General features: G+C 54.2%; 1 protein-coding gene across 5 annotated transcripts in view; it reads left to right on the forward strand.

Annotated features, from left to right (window-relative positions):
* Nucleotides 1-23758, forward strand: part of agxt2 (alanine--glyoxylate aminotransferase 2) — a 56137-nt gene that overhangs the window by 19875 nt on the left and 12504 nt on the right. For all 5 annotated transcript variants that reach the window (XM_059974048.1, XM_059974049.1, XM_059974051.1 and 2 more), the window contains exons 6-9: nt 5925-6018; nt 9125-9218; nt 22653-22759; nt 23345-23437. In XM_059974048.1, the coding sequence (XP_059830031.1) occupies nt 5925-6018; nt 9125-9218; nt 22653-22759; nt 23345-23437 (388 nt within the window). The remainder of the gene's footprint in view (nt 1-5924; nt 6019-9124; nt 9219-22652; nt 22760-23344; nt 23438-23758) is intronic.

Raw genomic sequence — 23758 nt, forward strand, 5'->3', positions numbered from 1 at the left:
ACAGTACAGACCTTCACATGACTGGCCCTGTTAAAACCCCCTGTGACGTTTACAATGTCCAATCTCCCTCGCTCACTCATCGCTGATCTACAGAGTTCACCCAACAGCATAATTCAACTCAAGCTTGTCGCTCAGCTGTCCAGGAACACAGCCAAACAAGACAGCATAACTCTGGCGTCGAGGCGGAAAACGCGGTAACAGCAGTCACACACAAGACAGCAGGCACAATCACGCAGAGTCCAAGCTCGCGCCGTCAAACTGCAATCGACCAGTCTGCCTAGCAAACTGGCTTCGGCCCGGACTGTGTGCCACAGCAGCCCTGGTGGAGCGTACTGGCTCGGATGTTGCCCTCAGTGATACCGAGACTTGAGGCCTAGTCCTTAACTATAAAAGATAACAACCACGTATAGAATCACGGTAAAATACACACCCGCAAAAATATGTATGTACATAAACTGTCCATAACCTTCAGTGCATTGAAATCTTCAGTCAGCAACAAAAGAGCTTGTCTTCTGCCGGGTGAATACTGGGGGGCAGCACCAACTCCAGCCTGGACAAGGCGCCTCACTACGCCCGGAGGAGTGCCAGATCTGACGCCTCACTCCTGGCGGCTGTGGACGGTGGCTTGCGGCCTGGTCCTCACTCTAACCAGGGCCTCGCACCTCCCTCCCGTCAGCCACTCCTGCTCTCAGCCAATAAATCAGTGAATCGATCTTGCGGCATTCCACGTTAACAATGTCCAAAAGAGTCTTGTGATGACAGGGAAAGTGCCCAAGGTGCTCAGTCGCTGTCAGACTCCAGGCCTCCAGTCACTCAGGCAGCAGCACAATACACAGCTCCCTCAATTTCTCCACTCGCTGAAGGGGCAGACTTGCAGTACATTAAATTACTAATAAATAGCAGAATCTTGCTATCATTAAAAATTCACTTAAATTGGACAGTTGCACCTTTTGATGACCCAAAAAAGCTGCTGCAACCAAATGCACTGGCATCTTCCTGGAAATTCAGTCTAGTATTTCTGAGCTTGTAACAACATGGCAACAGTAGCTTGGAGGCTGGTGAAATCCCTTTACCACTGACCCCCGTTCACTTTACCCCTGACCCTGATTCACTTTCCCACTGACCCCCGTTCGCTTTACCACTGACCCCCGTTCACTTTACCCCTGACCCTGATTCACTTTCCCACTGACCCCCATTCGCTTTACCACTGACCCCCGCTCACTTTACCCCTGACCCTGATTCACTTTCCCACTGACCCGGGTTCACTTTACCACTGACCCCCATTTACCACGGACCCCCGTTCCTGTTCCCCCTGACCCGGGTTCACGTTCCCCCTGACCCCCGTTCACTTTACCCCTGACCCCCGTTCACTTTACCCCTGACCCTGATTCACTTTCCCACTGACCCGGGTTCGCTTGACCACTGACCCCCATTTACCACGGACCCCCGTTCCTGTTCCCCCTGACCCGGGTTCACGTTCCCCCTGACCCCCGTTCACTTTACCCCTGACCCCCGTTCACTTTACCCCTGACCCTGATTCACTTTCCCACTGACCCGGGTTCGCTTGACCACTGACCCCCATTTACCACGGACCCCCGTTCCTGTTCCCCCTGACCCCCGTTCACTTTACCCCTGACCCCCGTTTGCTTTACCACTGACCCGGGTTCACTTTACCCCTGACCCTGGTTCACTTTACCACTGATCCCCGTTTACTTTACCACTGACATGGTACAGTACGACATGTTACGGTACAGCACGACACGGTACGGTACAGCACTACACGGTACAACATGACACGACACGGTACGGTACAGCACGACTCGGTACAGCACGACACGGTACGGTACAGCACTACACGGTACAACATGACACGACACGGTACGGTGCAGCACGACACGGTACAGCACAGCACGACACGGTACAGCACGACACGACACGGTACAGCACGACACGGTACGGTACAGCACGACACGGTACAGCACGACACGGTACGGTACAGCACGACACGGTACAGCACGACACGACACGGTACAGCACGACACGGTACGGTACAGCACTACACGGTGCAGCACGACACGACACGGTACAGCACGACACGACACGGTACAGCTCGACACGGTACGGTACAGCACGACAAGGTACGGTACAGCACGACACGGTACGGTACAGCATGACGGTACGGTACAGCACGACACGGTACAGCATGACACGGTACAGTACAGCTCGACACGGTACGGTACAGCACGACACGGTACGGTACAGCACGACAGGGTACGGTACAGCACGACAGGGTACGGTACAGCACTACACGGTACAACATGACACGACACGGTACGGCGCAGCACGACACGGTACAGCGCAGCACGACACGGTACAGCGCAGCACGACACAGTACAGCACGACACGACACGGTACAGCACGACACGACACGGTACAGCACGACACGGTACAGCACGACACGGTACAGCACTACACGGTACGGTACAGCACGACAGGGTACGGTACAGCACGACAGGGTACGGTACAGCACGACGGTACGGTACAGCACTGTACAGTACAACACGACAGGGTACGGTACAGCACGACACGGTACGGTACAGCACGACACGGTACAGCACGACACGGTACGGTACAGCATGACACGGTACGGTACAGCATGACACGGTACGGTACAGCACGACACGACACGGTACAGCACGACACGGTACAGCACGACACGGTACGGTACAGCACGACAGGGTACGGTACAGCATGACACGGTACAGCACGACAGGGTACAGCACGACAGGGTACAGTACAGCACGACACGGTACGGTACAGCACGACACGGTACAGCACGACACGGTACGGTACAGCATGACACGGTACGGTACAGCACGACAGGGTACGGTACAGCATGACACGGTACAGCACGACAGGGTACAGTACAGCACGACACGGTACGGTACAGCACGACACGGTACGGTACAGGGGTACGGTACAGCACGACACGGTACGGTACAGCATGACACGGTACGGTACAGCTCGACACGGTACGGTACAGCACGACACGGTACGGTACAGCACGACAGGGTACGGTACAGCACGACACGGTACGGTACAGCACGACACGGTACAGCTCGACACGGTACGGTATGACGGTACGGTACAGCACGACACGGTACGGTACAGCATGACGGTACGGTACAGCACTGTACAGTACAGCACGACAGGGTACGGTACAGCATGACACGGTACGGTACGACATGGTATGGTACAGCACGACAGGGTACGGTACAGCACGACGGTACGGTACAGCACTGTACAGTACAACACGACAGGGTACGGTACAGCATGACACGACACGGTACAGCTCGACACGGTACGGTACGACAGGGTACGGTACAGCACGACACGGTACGGTACAGCATGACGGTACGGTACAGCACTGTACAGTACAACACGACAGGGTACGGTACAGCATGACACGGTACGGTACGACACGGTATGGTACAGCACGACAGGGTACGGTACAGCACGACGGTACGGTACAGCACTGTACAGTACAACACGACAGGGTACGGTACAGCACGACACGGTACGGTACAGCACGACACGACACGGTACAGCTCGACACGGTACGGTACGACAGGGTACGGTACAGCACGACACGGTACGGTACGACAGGGTACGGTACAGCATGACACGGTACAGCACGACACGGTACGGTACAGCACGACAGGGTACGGTACAGCACGACAGGGTACGGTACAGCATGACACGGTACGGTACAGCACGACACGGTACGGTACAGCACGACACGGTACGGTACAGCACGACAGGGTACGGTACAACACGACATGGTACGGTACAGCATGACAGGGTACGGTACAGCACGACACGGTACGGTACAGCACGACACGGTACAGTACAGCACGACAGGGTACGGTACAGCACGACACGGTACAGCACGACAGGGTACAGTACAGCACGACACGGTACGGTACAGCACGACAGGGTACGGTACAGCACGACACGGTACGGTACGACAGGGTACGGTACAGCACGACACGGTATGGTACAGCACGACAGGGTACGGTACAGCACGACAGGGTACGGTACAGCACGACATGGTACGGTACGACAGGGTACGGTACAGCACGACACGGTACGGTACGACAGGGTACGGTACAGCACGACACGGTACGGTACGACAGGGTACAGTACAGCACGACGGTACGGTACAGCACTGTACAGTACAACACGACAGGGTACGGTACAGCACAACACGGCACAGCACGACACGAACAGCACGACGCGAACAGCACGACGCGAACAGCACGACGCGAACAGCACGACGCGAACAGCACGACGCGGTACGGTACAGCACGACGCGGTACGGTACAGTACGACTTGGTACGGTACAGCACGACACGGTACGGTACAGCACGACAGGGTACGGTACAGCACGACAGGGTACGGTACAGCACGACACGGTACAGCACGACACGGTACGGTACAGCACGACACGGTACGGTACAGCACGACAGGGTACGGTACAGCACGACACGGTACAGCACGACACGGTACGGTACAGCACGACACGGTACGGTACAGCACGACAGGGTACGGTACAGCACGACAGGGTACGGTACAGCACGACACGGTACGGTACAGCACGACACGGTACGGTACAGCACGACACGGTACGGTACAGCACGACAGGGTACGGTACAGCACGACAGGGTACGGTACAGCACGACACGGTACGGTACAGCACGACACGGTACGGTACAGCACGACAGGGTACGGTACAGCACGACAGGGTACGGTACAGCACGACACGGTACGGTACAGCACGACAGGGTACAGCATGACACGACACGGTACAAGATATTTGGCCCATGTTGTCATGCTGAACTGTATCAAGCTTCATTACTGTCTGTCACTGCACTCAGCGCAGTGATCCTCATCTCTGTCTGTATGGAAGGATTCTTCACAGCTGTTTCCAGAACAATTATTTTTTGGCCAGAACCCCCCTCCATTTTTCTTACCTCGGCATACCTATGTAAGAGTTCTTTAAATATCCTTATTGCAAAAGTCTGAAAATGGAATGAAATTTACTCATGGACTTTGGGTGAAAGAAAAATGAATATTGATTTTCAACCGGACATGTTAAGCTCAGGTAGTTTCACATCAGGAAAATTGTGGCACGTCCCCCAGCCCAGATGAGAGCGGGTCACGCGTACCGTTGTCACACTGACCAAGCTTCCGTTCCGAGGGCTTTCCATATTGTCTGGTTCCGGCCTCCGTTTGCTAGTGATTGCACATTCTGCCTCTCCCCGGTGTGTTGATTGTTGCCTTTGCCTTCCCGAATACCCTGTCACCTCAACCCATCATCTCTGATTCAATCCTCAGGTACCTGCCCAACCAATGCAAACCTCCCCAGTAGCACCACAGGGCTCCCCAGGTGTTTGGGATGAGGGTGGGGCAGTGGGTAATAAAGTGGACACTTGAGCTGCCAGTCTAGCTTGAAATTATCTTGCACTTAGTCTGTCTGCCTGCACTCTCACAGTACGTTCCACTTTATTCTGCTCTCTGTTACCCATTTACATTTTTTCCACCTCATTGCACTGTGTAATGATCCAATCTGTACATGAGACATGTTTTCACTGTATCTCAGTACATTTGACCAAAACAAACCAATTCCAATGTAATGAGCCCCAGCCCCCACCTTGCACCATCTGGAGGATGGGGAAGGGTGTGAACAGTCATATCTCCGAATTCCATGGTGAATTTACCAGGTCAGTTATCGAATTGTCTTTAAAAATGAGCTCCATTGCAGAATTGCAATGCTACTGTGAGGCCGATGGACAGAATGGCCTCAGTTGTGAGCAGGGTCAGCTGGGGTGAAAGTGAAGTGACACTCTGTGCTTTTCCGCAAGGGGTGGTTACCATGGAGGCACACAGGCCATCAACGGCCTCAATTCCATCAGCAGCTGGAAGTTCAATGCAGCCGCTCCCTTCGGCTGTCACCCGGTAAGTGGGACGGGCTGGGTGGGGCAGAGGCACAGAACTGGCCATCAGCACCCCAGGGTACAGGGACAGCGGGGGGGGGGGGGGGTCCCTCACACATACACACGCGCCAGAGGATAGGTCACAGGTCACATAAACACAGACACTGACCCTCACTGGGGGTCAATCCCACACACATACTGACCCTCACTGACCGACGGTCCCACACACGTAATGACCCTCACTGACTGACGGTCCCACACACACACTGACCCTCACTGGGGGACGGTCCCACACACACACTGACCCTCACTGACCGACGGTCCCACACACACACTGACCCTCACTGGGGGACGGTCCCACAGACACACTGACCCTCACTGGGGGACGGTCCCACACACACACACTGACCCTCACTGACCGACGGTCCCACACACACACTGACCCTCACTGGGGGACGGTCCCACACACACACTGACCCTCACTGGGGGACGGTCCCACACACACGTACTGACCCTCACTGGGGGACGGTCCCACACACGTACTGACCCTCACTGACCGACGGTCCCACACACACACTGATCCTCACTGGGGGACGGTCCCACACACACACTGACCCTCACTGACCGATGGTCCCACACACACTGACCCTCACTGGGGGACAGTCCCCCACACACACTGACCCTCACTGGGGGACGGTCCCACACACACACACTGACCCTCACTGGGGGACGGTCCCACACACACACACACACTGACCCTCACTGGGGGACGGTCCCACACACACACACACTGACCCTCACTGGGGATTGTCCCACACACACACTGACCCTCACTGACTGACGGTCCCACACACACACTGAACCTCACTGGGGGACGGTCCCACACACACACTGACCCTCACTGGGGGACTGTCCCACACACACACTGACCCTCACTGGGGGACGGTCCCACACACACGTACTGATCCTCACTGGGGGACGGTCCCACACACGTACTGACCCTCACTGGGGGACGGTCCCACACACACACTGACCCTCACTGACCGATGGTCCCACACACACTGACCCTCACTGGCGGACGGTCCCCCACAAACACTGACCCTCACTGGGGGATGGTCCCACACACACACACTGACCCTCACTGGGGGACGGTCCCACACACACACACACACACTGACCCTCACTGGGGGACGGTCCCACACACACACTGACCTTCAGTGGGGGACGGTCCCACACACACACTGTCTCTCACTGGGGGACAGTCCCACACACACACTGACCCTCACTGACCGACGGTCCCACACACTCACTGACCCTCACTGGGGGACGGTCCCACACACACACTGACCCTCACTGGGGGACGGTCCCACACACACACTGACCCTCACTGACCGACGGTCCCACACACACACTGACCCTCACTGACCGACGGTCCCACACACTCACTGACCCTCACTGGGGGACGGTCCCACACACACACTGACCCTCACTGGGGGACGGTCCCACACACACACTGTCTCTCACTGGGGGACGGTCCCACACACACACTGACCCTCACCGGGGGACGGTCCCACACACACACTGACCCTCACTGGGGGGCGGTCCCACACACACACTGACCCTCACTGACCGACGGTCCCACACACACACTGACACTCACTGGGGGATGATTCCCACACACATTGACCCTCAGTGTGGGGGTAAGTGGGTGAAGGGGAGAGAGGGTGAGGGATTGAGAGTGTGGGGGGGTTGAGAGTGTGGGGGGTTTGAGGGTGTGGGGGGGTTGAGGGTGTGGGGGATTGAGAGTGGGGGTTTAAGGGTCTGAGGGGGTGGAGATTGTGGGTTGAGTGTGTGTGGTTGGGGGGTGGGGAGAGGAGTGAAGGAGTGGGGAGTGAGGGGTGAAGGGGAGTGAAGGGCTGAGGGGTGAAGGGGAGTAAAGGGCTGAGGGGTGAAGGGGAGTGAAGGACTGAGGGGTGAAGGGGAGTGAAGGGCTGAGGGGTGAAGGGGAGTGAAGGGCTGAGGGGTGAAGGGGAGTAAAGGGCTGAGGGGTGAAGGGGAGTGAAGGGGCGTGAAGGAAGGGGTTGAAGGGTGAAGGGAGGAGGGGTGAAGGGTGAGGGGAGGGGTGAGGGGTGAAGGGGAGTGAAGGAGTGGGGAGTGAGGGGTGAAGGGGAGTGAAGGGCTGAGGGGTGAAGGGGAGTGAAGGGCTGAGGGGTGAAGGGGAGTAAAGGGCTGAGGGGTGAAGGGGAGTGAAGGGCTGAGGGGTGAAGGGGAGTGAAGGGCTGAGGGGTGAAGGGGAGTAAAGGGCTGAGGGGTGAAGGGGAGTGAAGGAGGGTGAAGGGAGGAGGGGTGAAGGGTGAGGGGAGGGGTGAAGGGTGAGGGGAGGGGTGAGGGGGTGGGGTGAAGGGGAGAGAGGTGAAGGCGGTGAAGGGGGTTGAAGGGTGAAGGGAGGAGGGGTGAAGGGGAAGGGGTGGTGATGGGTGAAGGGGGTGGGGGGTGAGGGGGAGTGAAGTTTGGGGAAGGGGTGAGGGGGCGGTGACGGGATTGTGTGGTGAGCTGCCGCTCTTTAATCTGTTCTGTCCTGTACTCTCTCTTCCCTTCCCTTAACCTCCCCAACCCCATCCTCCTTCCTAACTCCACCTCTTTCCTCCCTTTCCTCATCCCTCTTTTCCTTACCCCATCCCTTCCCCTCTCCCCTAACCTCATCCCACTCCTGCCTTCCCTCATCCCTCCCCTCCACCTCCCATCCCTCCCCTTCACCTCCCTAACCCCCATCCTTTTCCTCCCTAACCCCCATCCTTTTCCTCCCTTCCCTCACCCTCTCCTCCCCATCCCTCCCCGATCCCCCCTCCCCTCCCCATCCCCATTCCTTCCCAATCCCCCCAACCCCATCCCACTCCTTTCCCTCATCCCTCCTCTTCACCTCCCTAACCCCATCCTCTTCTTCCCCTCCCATCCCCCTCCACTTCCCATCCCATCCCCATACCCCATACCCCCTACCCCTAACCTCATCCCACTCCTGCCTTCCCTCATCCCTCCCCTTCAATTTCCTAAACTCCATCTTTTCCTCCCTTCCCTCATCCCTCTCCTCCCCATCCCCACCTCACTCCCTTCCCACCTCACTCCCTTAGGTCATGTGCCCTGATGTTTACCGTGGTCTGTGGGGAGGGAGCAAATGCCGTGATTCTCCTGTTCAAACAACTCGGAGCTGTGACTGTCACTCGGGTGGGTCCACATGTGTGTGTGTGTGAGAGAGAGAGAGAGAGAGAGAGAGGTAGATAGATCTCACAGGGTGTGAGTGAAGTGTCCAGTGCAGTAGTTAGTGCATGTTGCATGCTGTAGGTTGCAGACTGCTCTCTGCTTGCTACTCTCTGCTTACAGCTATTGCCACTGACTAGCCTTCTCAGCAGAGGGTGGAAAGAGGAGCCGAGTGTGTAACCCTCCTCCTGCCGGTACAGAGCCTCTCCACCACCAAGACTCCTGCAGTGCCTACCTGGGGCCACACGTGGAAACTGGGGATCTTACGCGCCCAGGTTAAACTGCAGGGGATCTCGGAGCAGCAGTGGGCCCCAGAAACCAAATGTCATTAGTGAAAGATTAATGACCCTCCGTATCCCCCGGCAAAGAAACGTCATGCCACGCTCCTCAGGGCCTACGCACCAACTTTGCCATCTGAGAACAAGGCCAAAGAATGCTTTTATCAGACATTGGATGAAGCTGTTAGCCAGATCCCGAAGAACGATCAGATCCCTGTGCTTGGGGACTTCAACGTCGGGTGGGGCAGAACAACAGGATACGGAGTGGAGTGCTCGGTTGGCTAGGGTGGGGCAGAACAACAGGATATGGAGTGGAGTGCTCGGTCGGCTAGGGTGGGGCAGAACAGCAGGATACGGAGTGGAGTGCTCGGTCGGCTAGGGTGGGACAGAACAGCAGGATACGGAGTGGAGTGCTCGGTCGGCTCGGGTGGGACAGAACAACAGGATACGGAGTGGAGTGCTCGGTCGGCTAGGGTGGGGCAGAACAGCAGGATACGGAGTGGAGTGCTCGGTCGGCTAGGGTGGGGCAGAACAACAGGATATGGAGTGGAGTGCTCGGTCGGCTCGGGTGGGGCAGAACAACAGGATATGGAGTGGAGTGCTCGGTCGGCTAGGGTGGGACAGAACAACAGGATATGGAGTGGAGTGCTCGGTCGGCTAGGGTGGGACAGAACAACAGGATACGGAGTGGAGTGCTCGGTCGGCTAGGGTGGGACAGAATAACAGGATATGGAGTGGAGTGCTCGGTCGGCTAGGGTGGGGCAGAACAGCAGGATATGGAGTGGAGTGCTCGGTCGGCTAGGGTGGGGCAGAACAGCAGGATACGGAGTGGAGTGCTCGGTCGGCTAGGGTGGGGCAGAACAGCAGGATACGGAGTGGAGTGCTCGGTCGGCTAGGGTGGGACAGAACAGCAGGATACGGAGTGGAGTGCTCGGTCGGCTAGGGTGGGACAGAACAACAGGATACGGAGTGGAGTGCTCGGTCGGCTAGGGTGGGGCAGAACAACAGGATACGGAGTGGAGTGCTCAGTCGGCTAGGGTGGGGCAGAACAACAGGATACGGAGTGGAGTGCTCGGTCGGCTAGGGTGGGGCAGAACAACAGGATACGGAGTGGAGTGCTCGGTCGGCTAGGGTGGGGCAGAACAGCAGGATACGGAGTGGAGTGCTCGGTCGGCTAGGGTGGGGCAGAACAGCAGGATACGGAGTGGAGTGCTCGGTCGGCTAGGGTGGGGCAGAACAACAGGATACGGAGTGGAGTGCTCGGTCGGCTCGGGTGGGACAGAACAACAGGATACGGAGTGGAGTGCTCGGTCGGCTAGGGTGGGGCAGAACAACAGGATATGGAGTGGAGTGCTCAGTCGGCTAGGGTGGGGCAGAACAACAGGATACGGAGTGGAGTGCTCGGTCGGCTAGGGTGGGGCAGAACAGCAGGATACGGAGTGGAGTGCTCGGTCGGCTAGGGTGGGGCAGAACAGCAGGATACGGAGTGGAGTGCTCGGTCGGCTAGGGTGGGGCAGAACAACAGGATACGGAGTGGAGTGCTCGGTCGGCTAGGGTGGGGCAGAACAGCAGGATACGGAGTGGAGTGCTCGGTCGGCTAGGGTGGGGCAGAACAGCAGGATACGGAGTGGAGTGCTCGGTCGGCTAGGGTGGGACAGAACAACAGGATACGGAGTGGAGTGCTCGGTCGGCTAGGGTGGGGCAGAACAGCAGGATACGGAGTGGAGTGCTCGGTCGGCTCGGGTGGGACAGAACAACAGGATATGGAGTGGAGTGCTCGGTCGGCTAGGGTGGGACAGAACAACAGGATACGGAGTGGAGTGCTCGGTCGGCTCGGGTGGGACAGAACAACAGGATATGGAGTGGAGTGCTCGGTCGGCTAGGGTGGGACAGAACAGCAGGATACGGAGTGGAGTGCTCGGTCGGCTAGGGTGGGACAGAACAACAGGATACGGAGTGGAGTGCTCGGTCGGCTAGGGTGGGGCAGAACAGCAGGATACGGAGTGGAGTGCTCGGTCGGCTAGGGTGGGGCAGAACAGCAGGATACGGAGTGGAGTGCTCGGTCGGCTAGGGTGGGACAGAACAACAGGATACGGAGTGGAGTGCTCGGTCGGCTAGGGTGGGGCAGAACAACAGGATACGGAGTGGAGTGCTCGGTCGGCTAGGGTGGGACAGAACAACAGGATACGGAGTGGAGTGCTCGGTCGGCTAGGGTGGGGCAGAACAACAGGATACGGAGTGGAGTGCTCGGTCGGCTAGGATGGGACAGAACAACAGGATACGGAGTGGAGTGCTCGGTCAGCTAGGGTGGGGCAGAACAACAGGATACGGAGTGGAGTGCTCGGTCGGCTAGGGTGGGGCAGAACAACAGGATATGGAGTGGAGTGCTCGGTCGGGCAGAACAACAGGATACGGAGTGGAGTGCTCGGTCGGCTAGGGTGGGGCAGAACAGCAGGATACGGAGTGGAGTGCTCGGTCGGCTAGGGTGGGCAGAACAACAGGATACGGAGTGGAGTGCTCGGTCGGCTAGGGTGGGACAGAACAACAGGATACGGAGTGGAGTGCTCGGTCGGCTAGGGTGGGGCAGAACAACAGGATACGGAGTGGAGTGCTCGGTCGGCTAGGGTGGGGCAGAACAACAGGATACGGAGTGGAGTGCTCGGTCGGCTAGGGTGGGGCAGAACAACAGGATATGGAGTGGAGTGCTCGGTCGGCTCGGGTGGGACAGAACAGCAGGATACGAAGTGGAGTGCTCGGTCGGATAGGGTGGGACAGAACAACAGGATACGGAGTGGAGTGCTCGGTCGGCTAGGGTGGGACAGAACAACAGGATACGGAGTGGAGTGCTCGGTCGGCTAGGGTGGGGCAGAACAGCAGGATACGGAGTGGAGTGCTCGGTCGGCTAGGGTGGGACAGAACAGCAGGATACGGAGTGGAGTGCTCGGTCGGCTCGGGTGGGACAGAACAACAGGATACGGAGTGGAGTGCTCGGTCGGCTCGGGTGGGACAGAACAACAGGATACGGAGTGGAGTGCTCGGTCGGCTAGGGTGGGGCAGAACAGCAGGATACGGAGTGGAGTGCTCGGTCGGCTAGGGTGGGGCAGAACAGCAGGATACGGAGTGGAGTGCTCGGTCGGCTAGGGTGGGCAGAACAACAGGATACGGAGTGGAGTGCTCGGTCGGCTAGGGTGGGACAGAACAGCAGGATACGGAGTGGAGTGCTCGGTCGGCTCGGGTGGGACAGAACAACAGGATACGGAGTGGAGTGCTCGGTCGGCTAGGGTGGGACAGAACAACAGGATACGGAGTGGAGTGCTCGGTCGGCTAGGGTGGGACAGAACAACAGGATACGGAGTGGAGTGCTCGGTCGGCTAGGGTGGGGCAGAACCGCAGGATACGGAGTGGAGTGCTCGGTCGGCTCGGGTGGGACAGAACAACAGGATACGGAGTGGAGTGCTCGGTCGGGCAGAACAGCAGGATACGGAGTGGAGTGCTCGGTCGGCTAGGGTGGGGCAGAACAACAGGATACGGAGTGGAGTGCTCGATCGGCTCGGGTGGGGCAGAACAGCAGGATACGGAGTGGAGTGCTCGGTCGGCTAGGGTGGGGCAGAACCGCAGGATACGGAGTGGAGTGCTCGGTCGGCTAGGGTGGGACAGAACAACAGGATACGGAGTGGAGTGCTCGGTCGGTTAGGGTGGGACAGAACAACAGGATACGGAGTGGAGTGCTCGGTCGGCTAGGGTGGGACAGAACAACAGGATACGGAGTGGAGTGCTCGGTCGGCTAGGGTGGGACAGAACAACAGGATACGGAGTGGAGTGCTCGGTCGGCTAGGGTGGGGCAGAACAACAGGATACGGAGTGGAGTGCTCGGTCGGCTCGGGTGGGACAGAACAACAGGATACGGAGTGGAGTGCTCGGTCGGTTAGGGTGGGGCAGAACAGCAGGATACGGAGTGGAGTGCTCGGTCGGCTAGGGTGGGCAGAACAACAGGATACGGAGTGGAGTGCTCGGTCGGCTCGGGTGGGACAGAACAACAGGATACGGAGTGGAGTGCTCGGTCGGCTAGGGTGGGGCAGAACAACAGGATACGGAGTGGAGTGCTCGATCGGCTCGGGTGGGGCAGAACAACAGGATACGGAGTGGAGTGCTCGGTCGGCTCGGGTGGGACAGAACAACAGGATACGGAGTGGAGTGCTCGGTCGGCATGGTTTTGGCAAGGTCAATGCAAATGGCATGAGGCTACTTATTCTTTGCTCTGAGCATAACCTCACCAGAACCAACACCATCTTCCAGCAGAAGGCAAAATATAAGACCTCGTGGATGCACCCTCCGTCTAAACATTGGCACATGATCACCTTCATCATTGTGAGACGTAGTGACGTCAAGGATGTTCTCATCACCTGTGCCACGAGAGGTGCAGTGCTGGACTGACCATCATATGATTGTGGCCAAGCTCCATATGAAAGTGCGACGACCCCCCCCCCCCCCACCTTGCGGCTGCAAAAACCCAATAGAAAGCGGCTAAATTGCAACCGCATCAGAAACACAGAAGCTGGAAGTGAGTTTCGACGCATCCTAGCTGAGAAACTAAGGGAGCTGGAATCTTGTCTGAGTTCAGAAAATACCATGAAACAACAATGGACCTATATCAGCTCTGCGCTCTATGAGACAGCAGCCCAAGAGAAGAAACCACCAAGACTGGTTTGACGATAACTCAGATACTATCCACAACTTGCTTAAGGACATGCACAAAGCACACCGGGCAACTTTAGACAACCCTTCATCCATCAGCAGCAGGCAGCTCGGAGGAAAGTGCAAAAGGCAATACGGGCCATACAAAATGAGTGGTGGACTGAAAAGGCACATGAAATCCAGTCCTTTGCCGATAACAATGACATGCATAATTTTTACAATGTTGTCAAAACCATCCACAGCCCAATAAGTTAATGCATTACTCCCCTGAAAACAGCAGATGGTCAAACACTTCTGAAGAATCAGAATACCATTCTGCTGAGGTGGACTGAGCATTTTAACACCTGCTTAATCAGGATTCTGACACAGACTCCATCATCCTGGATGAAATGCCTGAACTTCCTCCTATCCACGACCTCAGTCTACCACCAACCTTCCAGGAGGTTCTATCAGCTGTCCATTCCCTTAAGAACAACAAGTCCCCGGCACTGACAATATCCCTGCCGAGTTACTGAAGAACGGAGGGTACATGTGTATGTGCACCCTCCACCAGTACATCACCAAGGCCTGGACTGAGGAGAACATCCCACAGCAACGGAGAAATGCAAATATCGTTGTCATTTATAAGAACAACGGTGACAAGGCCATCTGCGGCAATAGTAGGGGCATCTTACTCCTTTCTGTTGCTGGAAAGGTCCTGGCTAAGGTGATGCTTCAGAGGCTCATCAGCAACATCACCGAGTCAATGCTGCCTGATTCGCAGTGTGGATTTAGGAAGAACAGGAGCACAATCGACATGATCTTCACTGCCCGGCAGCTTCAGGAAAAGTGCCGGGAGCAACATCAGGACCTGTTTATGACTTTTGTCGATCTCTCCAAAGCATTCAACACTGTGCAAAGAGAGCTCTTATGGGACGTCCTCCTCAGGTTTGGTTGTCCCAATAAATTTGTTAACATCCTCTGCCAGTTCCACGATGTGATGACTGCTCGGGTGACCACAGGAGGACAAGAGTTCAAGCTTTCTTTGTACAGACAGGGGTGTGTGCTAGCACCAGTTCTTTAACATCTTCCTCCTGTGTGATACCAAGCTTCTCCACAACGAGATTGAAGACAGCAGCGGTGTGGCGGTGGACGTCAGATTAGATGGCAACCTCTTTGACATCAGGTGGCTCCACGCAACCACCAAACTCCATTTTCATTTTTTAGAATGTTTTTATTGGTACATAATCTTCTACAGCTATAGAATGATACAAAACTTCAACAAATTAATATGTAACAATCAATAGAGCTGAAGAAAAAACCCTAACCCTAATATAAAAATGGAAAAAAAATTATACATAGGAAAAAGGAAAAAAAAGAACCCCATCTAACTAAGAAAAAAAACCCATTAGGAATCAGCCCCCGGAAGCAACACATCTAACCATCATCTAAATATATAAAGAAAAAGTCATCAATCGCCAATTAATATTTAAAAAAAATAATAAAATTAGAAGGAAACCAATAGAATAATTCAAATTAAATGATAATATTTGGCAAAAGAACCCCATCTCTCTCAAAATCAAATCGAGGTTCAAAAGTTCTACTTCTAGTTTTTTCCAAACTGAGACATAACATTACTTGAGAAAACCATGCAGTTAATGTAGAGGATTGTAATGTAATTCCATTTGAATAGAATAGCCCTTCTTGCCAACAATGTAACAAATGGAATTACATGTTGATCTGAAGATGAAATACCCTGAATATGATGCGGAACTATTCCAAGTAGAACAGTCAATCTATTAGGTTGTAAATTAATTTTAAGAGCTTTAGAAATTGTAGAAAATCTGATGGGTGAGTCCAGAACTAGAGGCCACAGTTTAAGAATAAGGGGTAGGCCATTTAGAACTGAGATGCGGAAAAACTTTTTCACCCAGAGAGTGGTGGATATGTGAAATGCTCTGCCCCAGAAGGCAGTGGAGGCCAAGTCTCTGGATGCATTCAAGAGAGAGTTAGATAGAGCTCTTATAGATAGCGGGGTCAAGGGATATGGGGAGAGGGCAGGAACGGGGTACTGATTGTGTATGATCAGCCATGATCACAGTGAACGGCGGTGCTGGCTAGAAGGGCCGAATGGCCTACTCCTGCACCTATTGTCTATTGTCATAAAATAAAGATTTCCAAAATGATTTTAATGAAGAACATGACCAGAACATCTTGACAAAGTAGCTACTTCAGTTTTACATATATCACAGTAAATATCAACACTAGGAAATATTTTAGATAGTCTCTCCTTTGTTAAATAATAACGATGGACAATTTTAAATTGAATTAAATAGTGGTTGGCGCATATAGAAGAAGAATTTACGTTTTTCAAAATTCGAACCCAATCTTCATCAACAAAGGTCATATTAAGTTCTCTCTCCCAATCTTGTTTAATCATTAGTGGTAGGTTCTCTTTTTGCAACAAAAATAAATTATAAATTCTGCTAATGGAACCTCACACTAAAGGATTCAACTTCAAAATGGTATCCAACAAATCAGATTCATGTAGATAAGGAAACTTAGGCGAATATTGTTGTAAAAAATGTCTAACCTGAAAATATTGCAAAAAATATGTATGGGCAAAAGAATATTTGTTAATTAACTCTTCAAAAGTCATCAATCGACCATCACAAAATAAATCTTTTATAAAAACCGGAATTACAATGTTGGAAAGTGTACGGTCATGCACTTTGGTAGAAGAAATAAACGGGCAGACTATTATTTAAATAGGGAGAGAATTCAAAGTTCTGAAATGCAATGGGACTTGGGAGTCCTCGTGCAGGATACCCTAAAGGTTAACCTCCAAGTTGAGTCGGTGGTGAAGAAGGTGAATGCAATGTTGGCATTAATTTCTAGAGGAATAGAATATAAGAGCAGGGATGTGATGTTGAGGCTCTATAAGGCTCTTGTGAGACCACCCTTGGAGTATTGTGTGCAGTTTTGGGCTCCTTATTTAAGAAAGGATGTGCTGACATTGGAGAGGGTTCAGAGAATGATTCTGGGAATGAGAGGGTTAACATATGAGGAATGTTTGACCGCTCTTGGACTGTACTCCTTGGAGTTTAGAAGAATGAAGAGGATCTCGTAGAAACATTTCAAATGTTGAAAGGCATGGACAGAGTGGATGTGGCAAAGTTGATTCCCATGGTGGGGGAGTCTAGTACGAGAGGACATGACTTAAGGATTGAAGGGCGCCCATTCAGAACAGAGATGCAAAGAAATTTTTTTAGCCAGAGGGTGGTGAATCTGTGGAATTTGTTGCCACGGGTGGCAGTGGAGGTCAAGTCATTGGGTGTGTTTAAGGCAGAAATTGTTAGGTATCTTGAATAGCCAGGGCATCAAAGGTTATGGTGAGAAGGCGGGGGAGTGGGACTAAATGGGAGATTGGATCAGCTAATGATAAAATGGCAGAGCAGACTTGATGGGCCAAATGGCCGACTTCTGCTCCTTTGTCTTATGGAAATATTTGTCTCTGGGAAAATTGCCTATGGGGTAAATGTCTGTGTGGGTTATGTCTGTTTGTGGGAGAAATGTCTGTCTGTGGGGAAATATCAAGCAGTCAGGGAAATGTCTGTAGGGGGGATGTCTGAGTGGGATAATGTCTGTGGGGGAAAAGTCTGTGGGTAAATGTAGGTGGGGAAATATCAAGCAGTCAGGGAAATGTCTGTAGGGGGGATGTCTGAGTGGGATAATGTCTGTGGGGGAAAAGTCTGTGGGTAAATGTCTGTAGGTGGGGTAATATCCATCAGTGGGGAAATATCTGAGGGTGGGGGAAATGTCTGTTTGTGGGGAAATGTCTGGGTGGGGGAATGTCAGTCTATGGGGCAAATGTCTGTAGATGGAGTAATGTCAATTGGTGGGGAAATGTCTGACTGCTGGTAAATATAACCATATAACAATCACAGCACGGAAACAGCCCATCTCGGCCCTTCTAGTCCGTGCTGAACGCTTACTCTCACCTAGTCCCACTGACCCGCACTCAGCCCATAACCCTCCACTCCTTTCCTGTCTGTATACCTATTCAATTTTTTTAAATGACAAAATTGAACCTGCTTCTACCACTTCTACTGGAAGCTCGTTCCACACAGCTACGACTCTGAGTAAAGAAGTCCCCCCTCGTGCTACCCTTAAACTTTTGCCCCCTAACTCTCAACTCATGTCCTCTTGTTTAAATCTCCCGATCTCAATGGAAAAAGCCTATCCACATCAACTTGATCTATCCCCCTCATAATTTTAAATACCTCTATCAAGTCCCCCCTCAACTTTCTACGCTCCAAAGAATAAAGACCTAACTTGTTCAGCCTTTCCCTGTAACTTAGGTGCTGAAACCCAGGTAACATTCTAGTAAATCTTCTCTGTACTCTCTCTATTTTGTTGACATCTTTCCTATAATTCGGGACCAGAACTGTACACAATACTCCAAATTTGGCCTCACCAATGCCTTGTACAATTTTAATATTACATCCCCACTCCTATACTTAATGGCAACATGAGTGAATCTGCAGATGCTGTAAATAAATAAAAACACAAAATGCTGGCAGAACTTAGCAGGCCAGACAGCATCTACGGGAGGAGGTAGTGACGACGTTTCGGGCCGAAACCCTTCACCAGGAGTGAAGTAACATGGGATGGTCGGGGGGGGGGGTAGGAAGTGGGGGGAGGGATGAAGTAGAGAGCTGGGAAGTGATAGGATGGAGGGAAATGGGCTCGGGGGAAGGTGGAGAATTATGGGAAATAAAAGAGAAAGAAAGTTAGGGCTGGGGGGAGATTATAGTGAGGGGGGAAAGAGAGAGAAAGAGAACCAGACTAAAATTATAGATAGGGATGGGGTAAGGGTCTATTTCTGACACCTCCCTCCCCTTTCTAGATCTTTCTGTTTCTATCTCTGGAGACAGCCTATCCACCGATGTCTACTACAAACCTACAGATTCTCACAGCTACCTGGACTATTCCTCCTCCCACCCTGTCTCCTGCAAAAATGATATCCCCTTCTCACAATTCCTCTGCCTCCGCCACATCTGCTCTCAGGATGAGGCCTTTCATTCTAGGACAAAAGAGATGTCTTCCTTTTTTAAAGAAAGGGGCTTCCCTTCCTCCACTATCAACTCTGCCCTCCATCGCGTCTCCTGTATTTCACCCACCTCTGCCCTCACCCCATCCCCCCGCCAGCCCACCAGGGATAGAGTCCCCCTGGTCCTCACCTATCACCCTACCAGCCTACAGATCCAACGTATAATCCTCCGTAACTTCCGCCACCTCCTACGTGATCCCACCACCAACCACACCTTCCCCTCCCCCCACTCTCGTCTTTCCGCAGGGATCGCTCCCTACGCGACTCCCTTGTCCATTCATCCCCCCCATCCCTCCCCACCGACCTCCCTCCGGGCACTCATCCCTGCAAACAGAAGAAGTGCTACACCTGCCCCCACACTTCTTCCCTCACCACCATCCCAGGCCCCAGACAGTCCTTTCAGGTGAGGCACCACTTCACCTGCGAGTCAACTGGGGTGACATACTGTATCTCGTGCTCCCGATGTGACCATTTATACATTGGGGAGACCCGCCGCAGACTGGGAGACCGTTTCTCCGAACACTGGCGCTCAGTCCTCCAGCAGTGGTGGGATCTCCCTGTGGCCACACACTTCAATTCCACAGACCACTCCCACTCCGACATGTCTGTCCATGGCCTCCTGTACCGTCAAGATGAGGCCGCACGCAGTTCGATGGAGCAATACCTTATCTCCCGCCCAGGTAGCCTCCTACCTGCCGGCATGAACATCCAACTCACTGACCTCCGTTGATACCCCTGCCCCCCCACCCTTACCCCAATCCCTATCTATTATTTCAGTCTGGTTCTCTTTCTCTCTCTTTTTTCCCCCTCACTATAATCTCCCCCCAGCCCTACCTTTCTTTCTCTTTTATTTCCCATAATTCTCCACCTTCCCCCGAGCCCATTTCCCTCCAGCCTATCACTTCCCAGCTCTCTACTTCATCCCTCCCCCCACTTCTTATCCCCCCTCGACCATTCCATGTTACTTCACTCCTGATGAAGGGTTTCGGCCCGAAACGTCGTCACTGCCATAGATGCTGTCTGGCCTGCTGAGTTCTGCCAGCATTTTGTGTTTTTACCCTACACTCGATGCTCTGATTTATAAAGGCCAGCATACCAAAAGCTTTCTTCACCACCCTCTCCACATGAGATTCCACCTTCAGGGAACTGTGCACCATTATTCCTAGATCACTTTGTGCTATGTCTCTCACTAGGGAGCAGCTCTTTCTGGGGGGGGAAATTGTCTTTCTCTGGGCTAAATGTCTGTCTTTACGGAAAATATCTGTCTGTAGAGGAAATGTCTGCTTCTGGAGGAATGATTGTGGGTGGGAGAAATGCCTGCCTGTGGGGGAAATGCCTGCAGGTGGTTAATATCTATTGGTAGGGAAATGTCTGTCTGTCAGGATATGTCTGTCTGTGGGTAAATGTCTATCTGTGGGGAAATGTCTGTCTGTTGGAGAAATGTCTCTGTGGGAGAAATGTCTCTGTGGGAGAAATGTCTGTCTGTGGGGAAATGTCTGTCTGTGGGGGAAATGTCTGTAGACAATAGACAATAGGTGCAGAAGTAGACCATTCGGCCCCTCGAGTCTGCACCGCCATTCTGAGATCATGGCTGATCATTCACTAGCAATACCCAGTCCCTGCCTTGTCCCCATATCCCTTGATTCCCCTATCCATCAGATATCTATCTAACTCCTTCTTGAAAGCATCCAGAGAATTGGCCTCCACCGTCTTCCGAGGCAGTGCATTCCACACCTCCACAACTCTCTGGGAGAAGAAGCTCTTCCTCAACTCTGTTTTAAATAACCGACCTCTTATTCTCAATCCATGCCCTCTGGTACTGGACTCTCCCAACATCTGGAACATATTTCCTGCCTCAATCCTATCAAATCCTTTAATTATCTAAAACTTTTCAATCAGATCCCCTTGGAGGGTGATGAGGGGGCAGGATCGGGAGTGAACGGTGGGTATGGAGTTTCTGGTGCAGATGGTGAAGGGTTGGAGGGCGATGAGGGGGCAGGCTCGGGAGTGAACAGTGGGTGTGGGGTTTCTGGTGCAGATGGTGAAGGGTTGGAGGGCGATGAGGGGGCAGGCTCGGGAGTGAACGGTGGGCGTGGGGTTTCTGGTGCAGATGGTGAAGGTTTGGAGGGTGATGAGGGGGCAGGCTCGGGAGTGAACGGTGGGTGTGGAGTTTCTGGTGCAGATGGTGAAGGGTTGGAGGTTGATGAGGGGGCAGGCTCGGGAGTGAACGGTGGGTGTGGAGTTTCTGGTGCAGATGGTGAAGGTTTGGAGGGTGATGAGGGGGCAGGCTCGGGAGTGAACGGTGGGTGTGGAGTTTCTGGTGCAGATGGTGAAGGGTTGGAGGGTGATGAGGGGGCAGGCTCGGGAGTGAACGGTGGGTGTGGAGTTTCTGGTGCAAATGGTGAAGGTTTGGAGGGCGATGAGGGGGCAGGCTCGGGAGTGAATGGTGGGTGTGGATTTTCTGGTGCAGATGGTGAAGGGTTGGAGGGTGATGAGGGGACAGGCTCGGGAGTGAATGGTGGGTGTGGATTTTCTGGTGCAGATGGTGAAGGGTTGGAGGGTGATGAGGGTGATGAGGGGGCAGGCTCGGGAGTGAACGGTGGGTGTGGGGTTTCTGGTGCAGATGGTGAAGGGTTGGAGGGTGATGAGGGGACAGGCTCGGGAGTGAACGGTGGGTGTGGATTTTCTGGTGCAGATGGTGAAGGGTTGGAGGGCGATGAGGGGGCAGGCTCGGGAGTGAATGGTGGGTGTGGATTTTCTGGTGCAGATGGTGAAGGGTTGGAGGGTGATGAGGGGGCAGGCTCGGGAGTGAATGGTGGGTGTGGATTTTCTGGTGCAGATGGTGAAGGGTTGGAGGGTGATGAGGGTGATGAGGGGGCAGGCTCGGGAGTGAACGGTGGGTGTGGGGTTTCTGGTGCAGATGGTGAAGGGTTGGAGGGTGATGAGGGGACAGGCTCGGGAGTGAACGGTGGGTGTGGAGTTTCTGGTGTAGATGGTGAAGGTTTGGAGGGTGATGAGGTGGCAGGATCGGGAGTGAACGGTGGGTGTGGAGTTTCTGGTGTAGATGATGAAGGTTTGGAGGGTGATGAGGGGACAGGGTGTGGGCTGAAGGATGGGTGGGGAGGGAGAGAGGAGATGAGGTGTGGCTTTCAAGGGGGTGAAGGTCAGGGTGGTGAATAAGGGAAGGGTGGTTGGGCTGGTGAGCAGGGGGCAGGAAGGGAAGTGAGGTGTAGGCGGGCATGCACTGGGTACAGAAGGGCAGGGTGGGCGTGGGTTTGAGGAGCTGGACTGGTGGGTTGATGAAGCCCTGCTCTGTCAACACTGCTTCTCCTCCAGACACAGGCGAGTGCCAGGCCAGGGAGGCCTACCTGTCCGAGTTCCGGGAGCTGCTGCTGTCTGCGGTGCCCCAGCGGGTGGCCGGGTTCATCGCTGAGCCCATCCAGGTGACGGACGGTGGCGGAGGGGGCGCGGGCCGGCTGAGACAAGAACGTGGATTGGGGGAGGGGAGTGGTGGAGGAGGGTGGGTGATTGACGGTGAAGAGAGAAGTAGGGATTATGGAGTGATGAGGTGGAGGGGAAGGTTGAGAGAGATGCAGATGATGGAGAGGGTGGGGTGGTGGGGATAAGGGTGGGAAGGGATGATTGTGACATAAATCCAGAGGGGTTTAGGGAGAGGCAGGCGAAGGATGATGGGGAGTGGGTGAGTGAGGGTGAGAACTGGGGTGGGGGCACCTGGCTCTGGTATGAAAGGAAGGGGAGGACACAACCCCCAAATCACAGAAATCCACTAGCATTTGTGGCCATTCTGTCCATTGTGGTTGTGCTACCCATTTCACAACTCAGTTCCATCTGTCGAGCCTACCTTCCTCCCACTGCCCCATACCTGCTTTCCCCCATGCTCGCCCCACAGGGTGCAGCAACCTGTGTTATGATTATTGTTGCCAACTGGAAGGTCCAGGTCCAAGGGGAATGGTGTACGAGGAATGTGTTCCGGCTCTCTGTGCTCACCCCATCCTCTGTCCCCACAGGGGGTGAGCGGTGTGGTGCAATACCCGCGGGGCTTCCTCAGCGAGGTCGCCAACATCATCCGCGAGAGAGGAGGCCTCTACATCTCTGACGAGGTGGGTGTCGGCAGGACACACATCATCACCAGTACCACGCATGTCAGCCATCTTGGTTTCCACGTGCTCAGTCACCGCAAGAAGGAGGATTTCACGTCACGTGCCTCACCTGGTTGGGCGCCGTGCATGTTTCGTGCCACGCATTCTGGCGTAGTTGTCGTCTTTACCGTGTGGTTGGACGTCATGTCGGGCTTTTATCCAATGTGTTCGGGTGCAGCTGGGGTGGGCTCACCATGGTTGCCACGTGACCTGGGGGCATGGCGCAGACAGCGTCCCACGTGATCGGGGTTACGCGGGCTGAGGTTATCCCACGTGGTCGGT

Source organism: Hypanus sabinus, chromosome 7 (assembly GCF_030144855.1).
Source record: "Hypanus sabinus isolate sHypSab1 chromosome 7, sHypSab1.hap1, whole genome shotgun sequence".
In the NCBI taxonomy this organism is placed as follows: domain Eukaryota; kingdom Metazoa; phylum Chordata; class Chondrichthyes; order Myliobatiformes; family Dasyatidae; genus Hypanus; species Hypanus sabinus.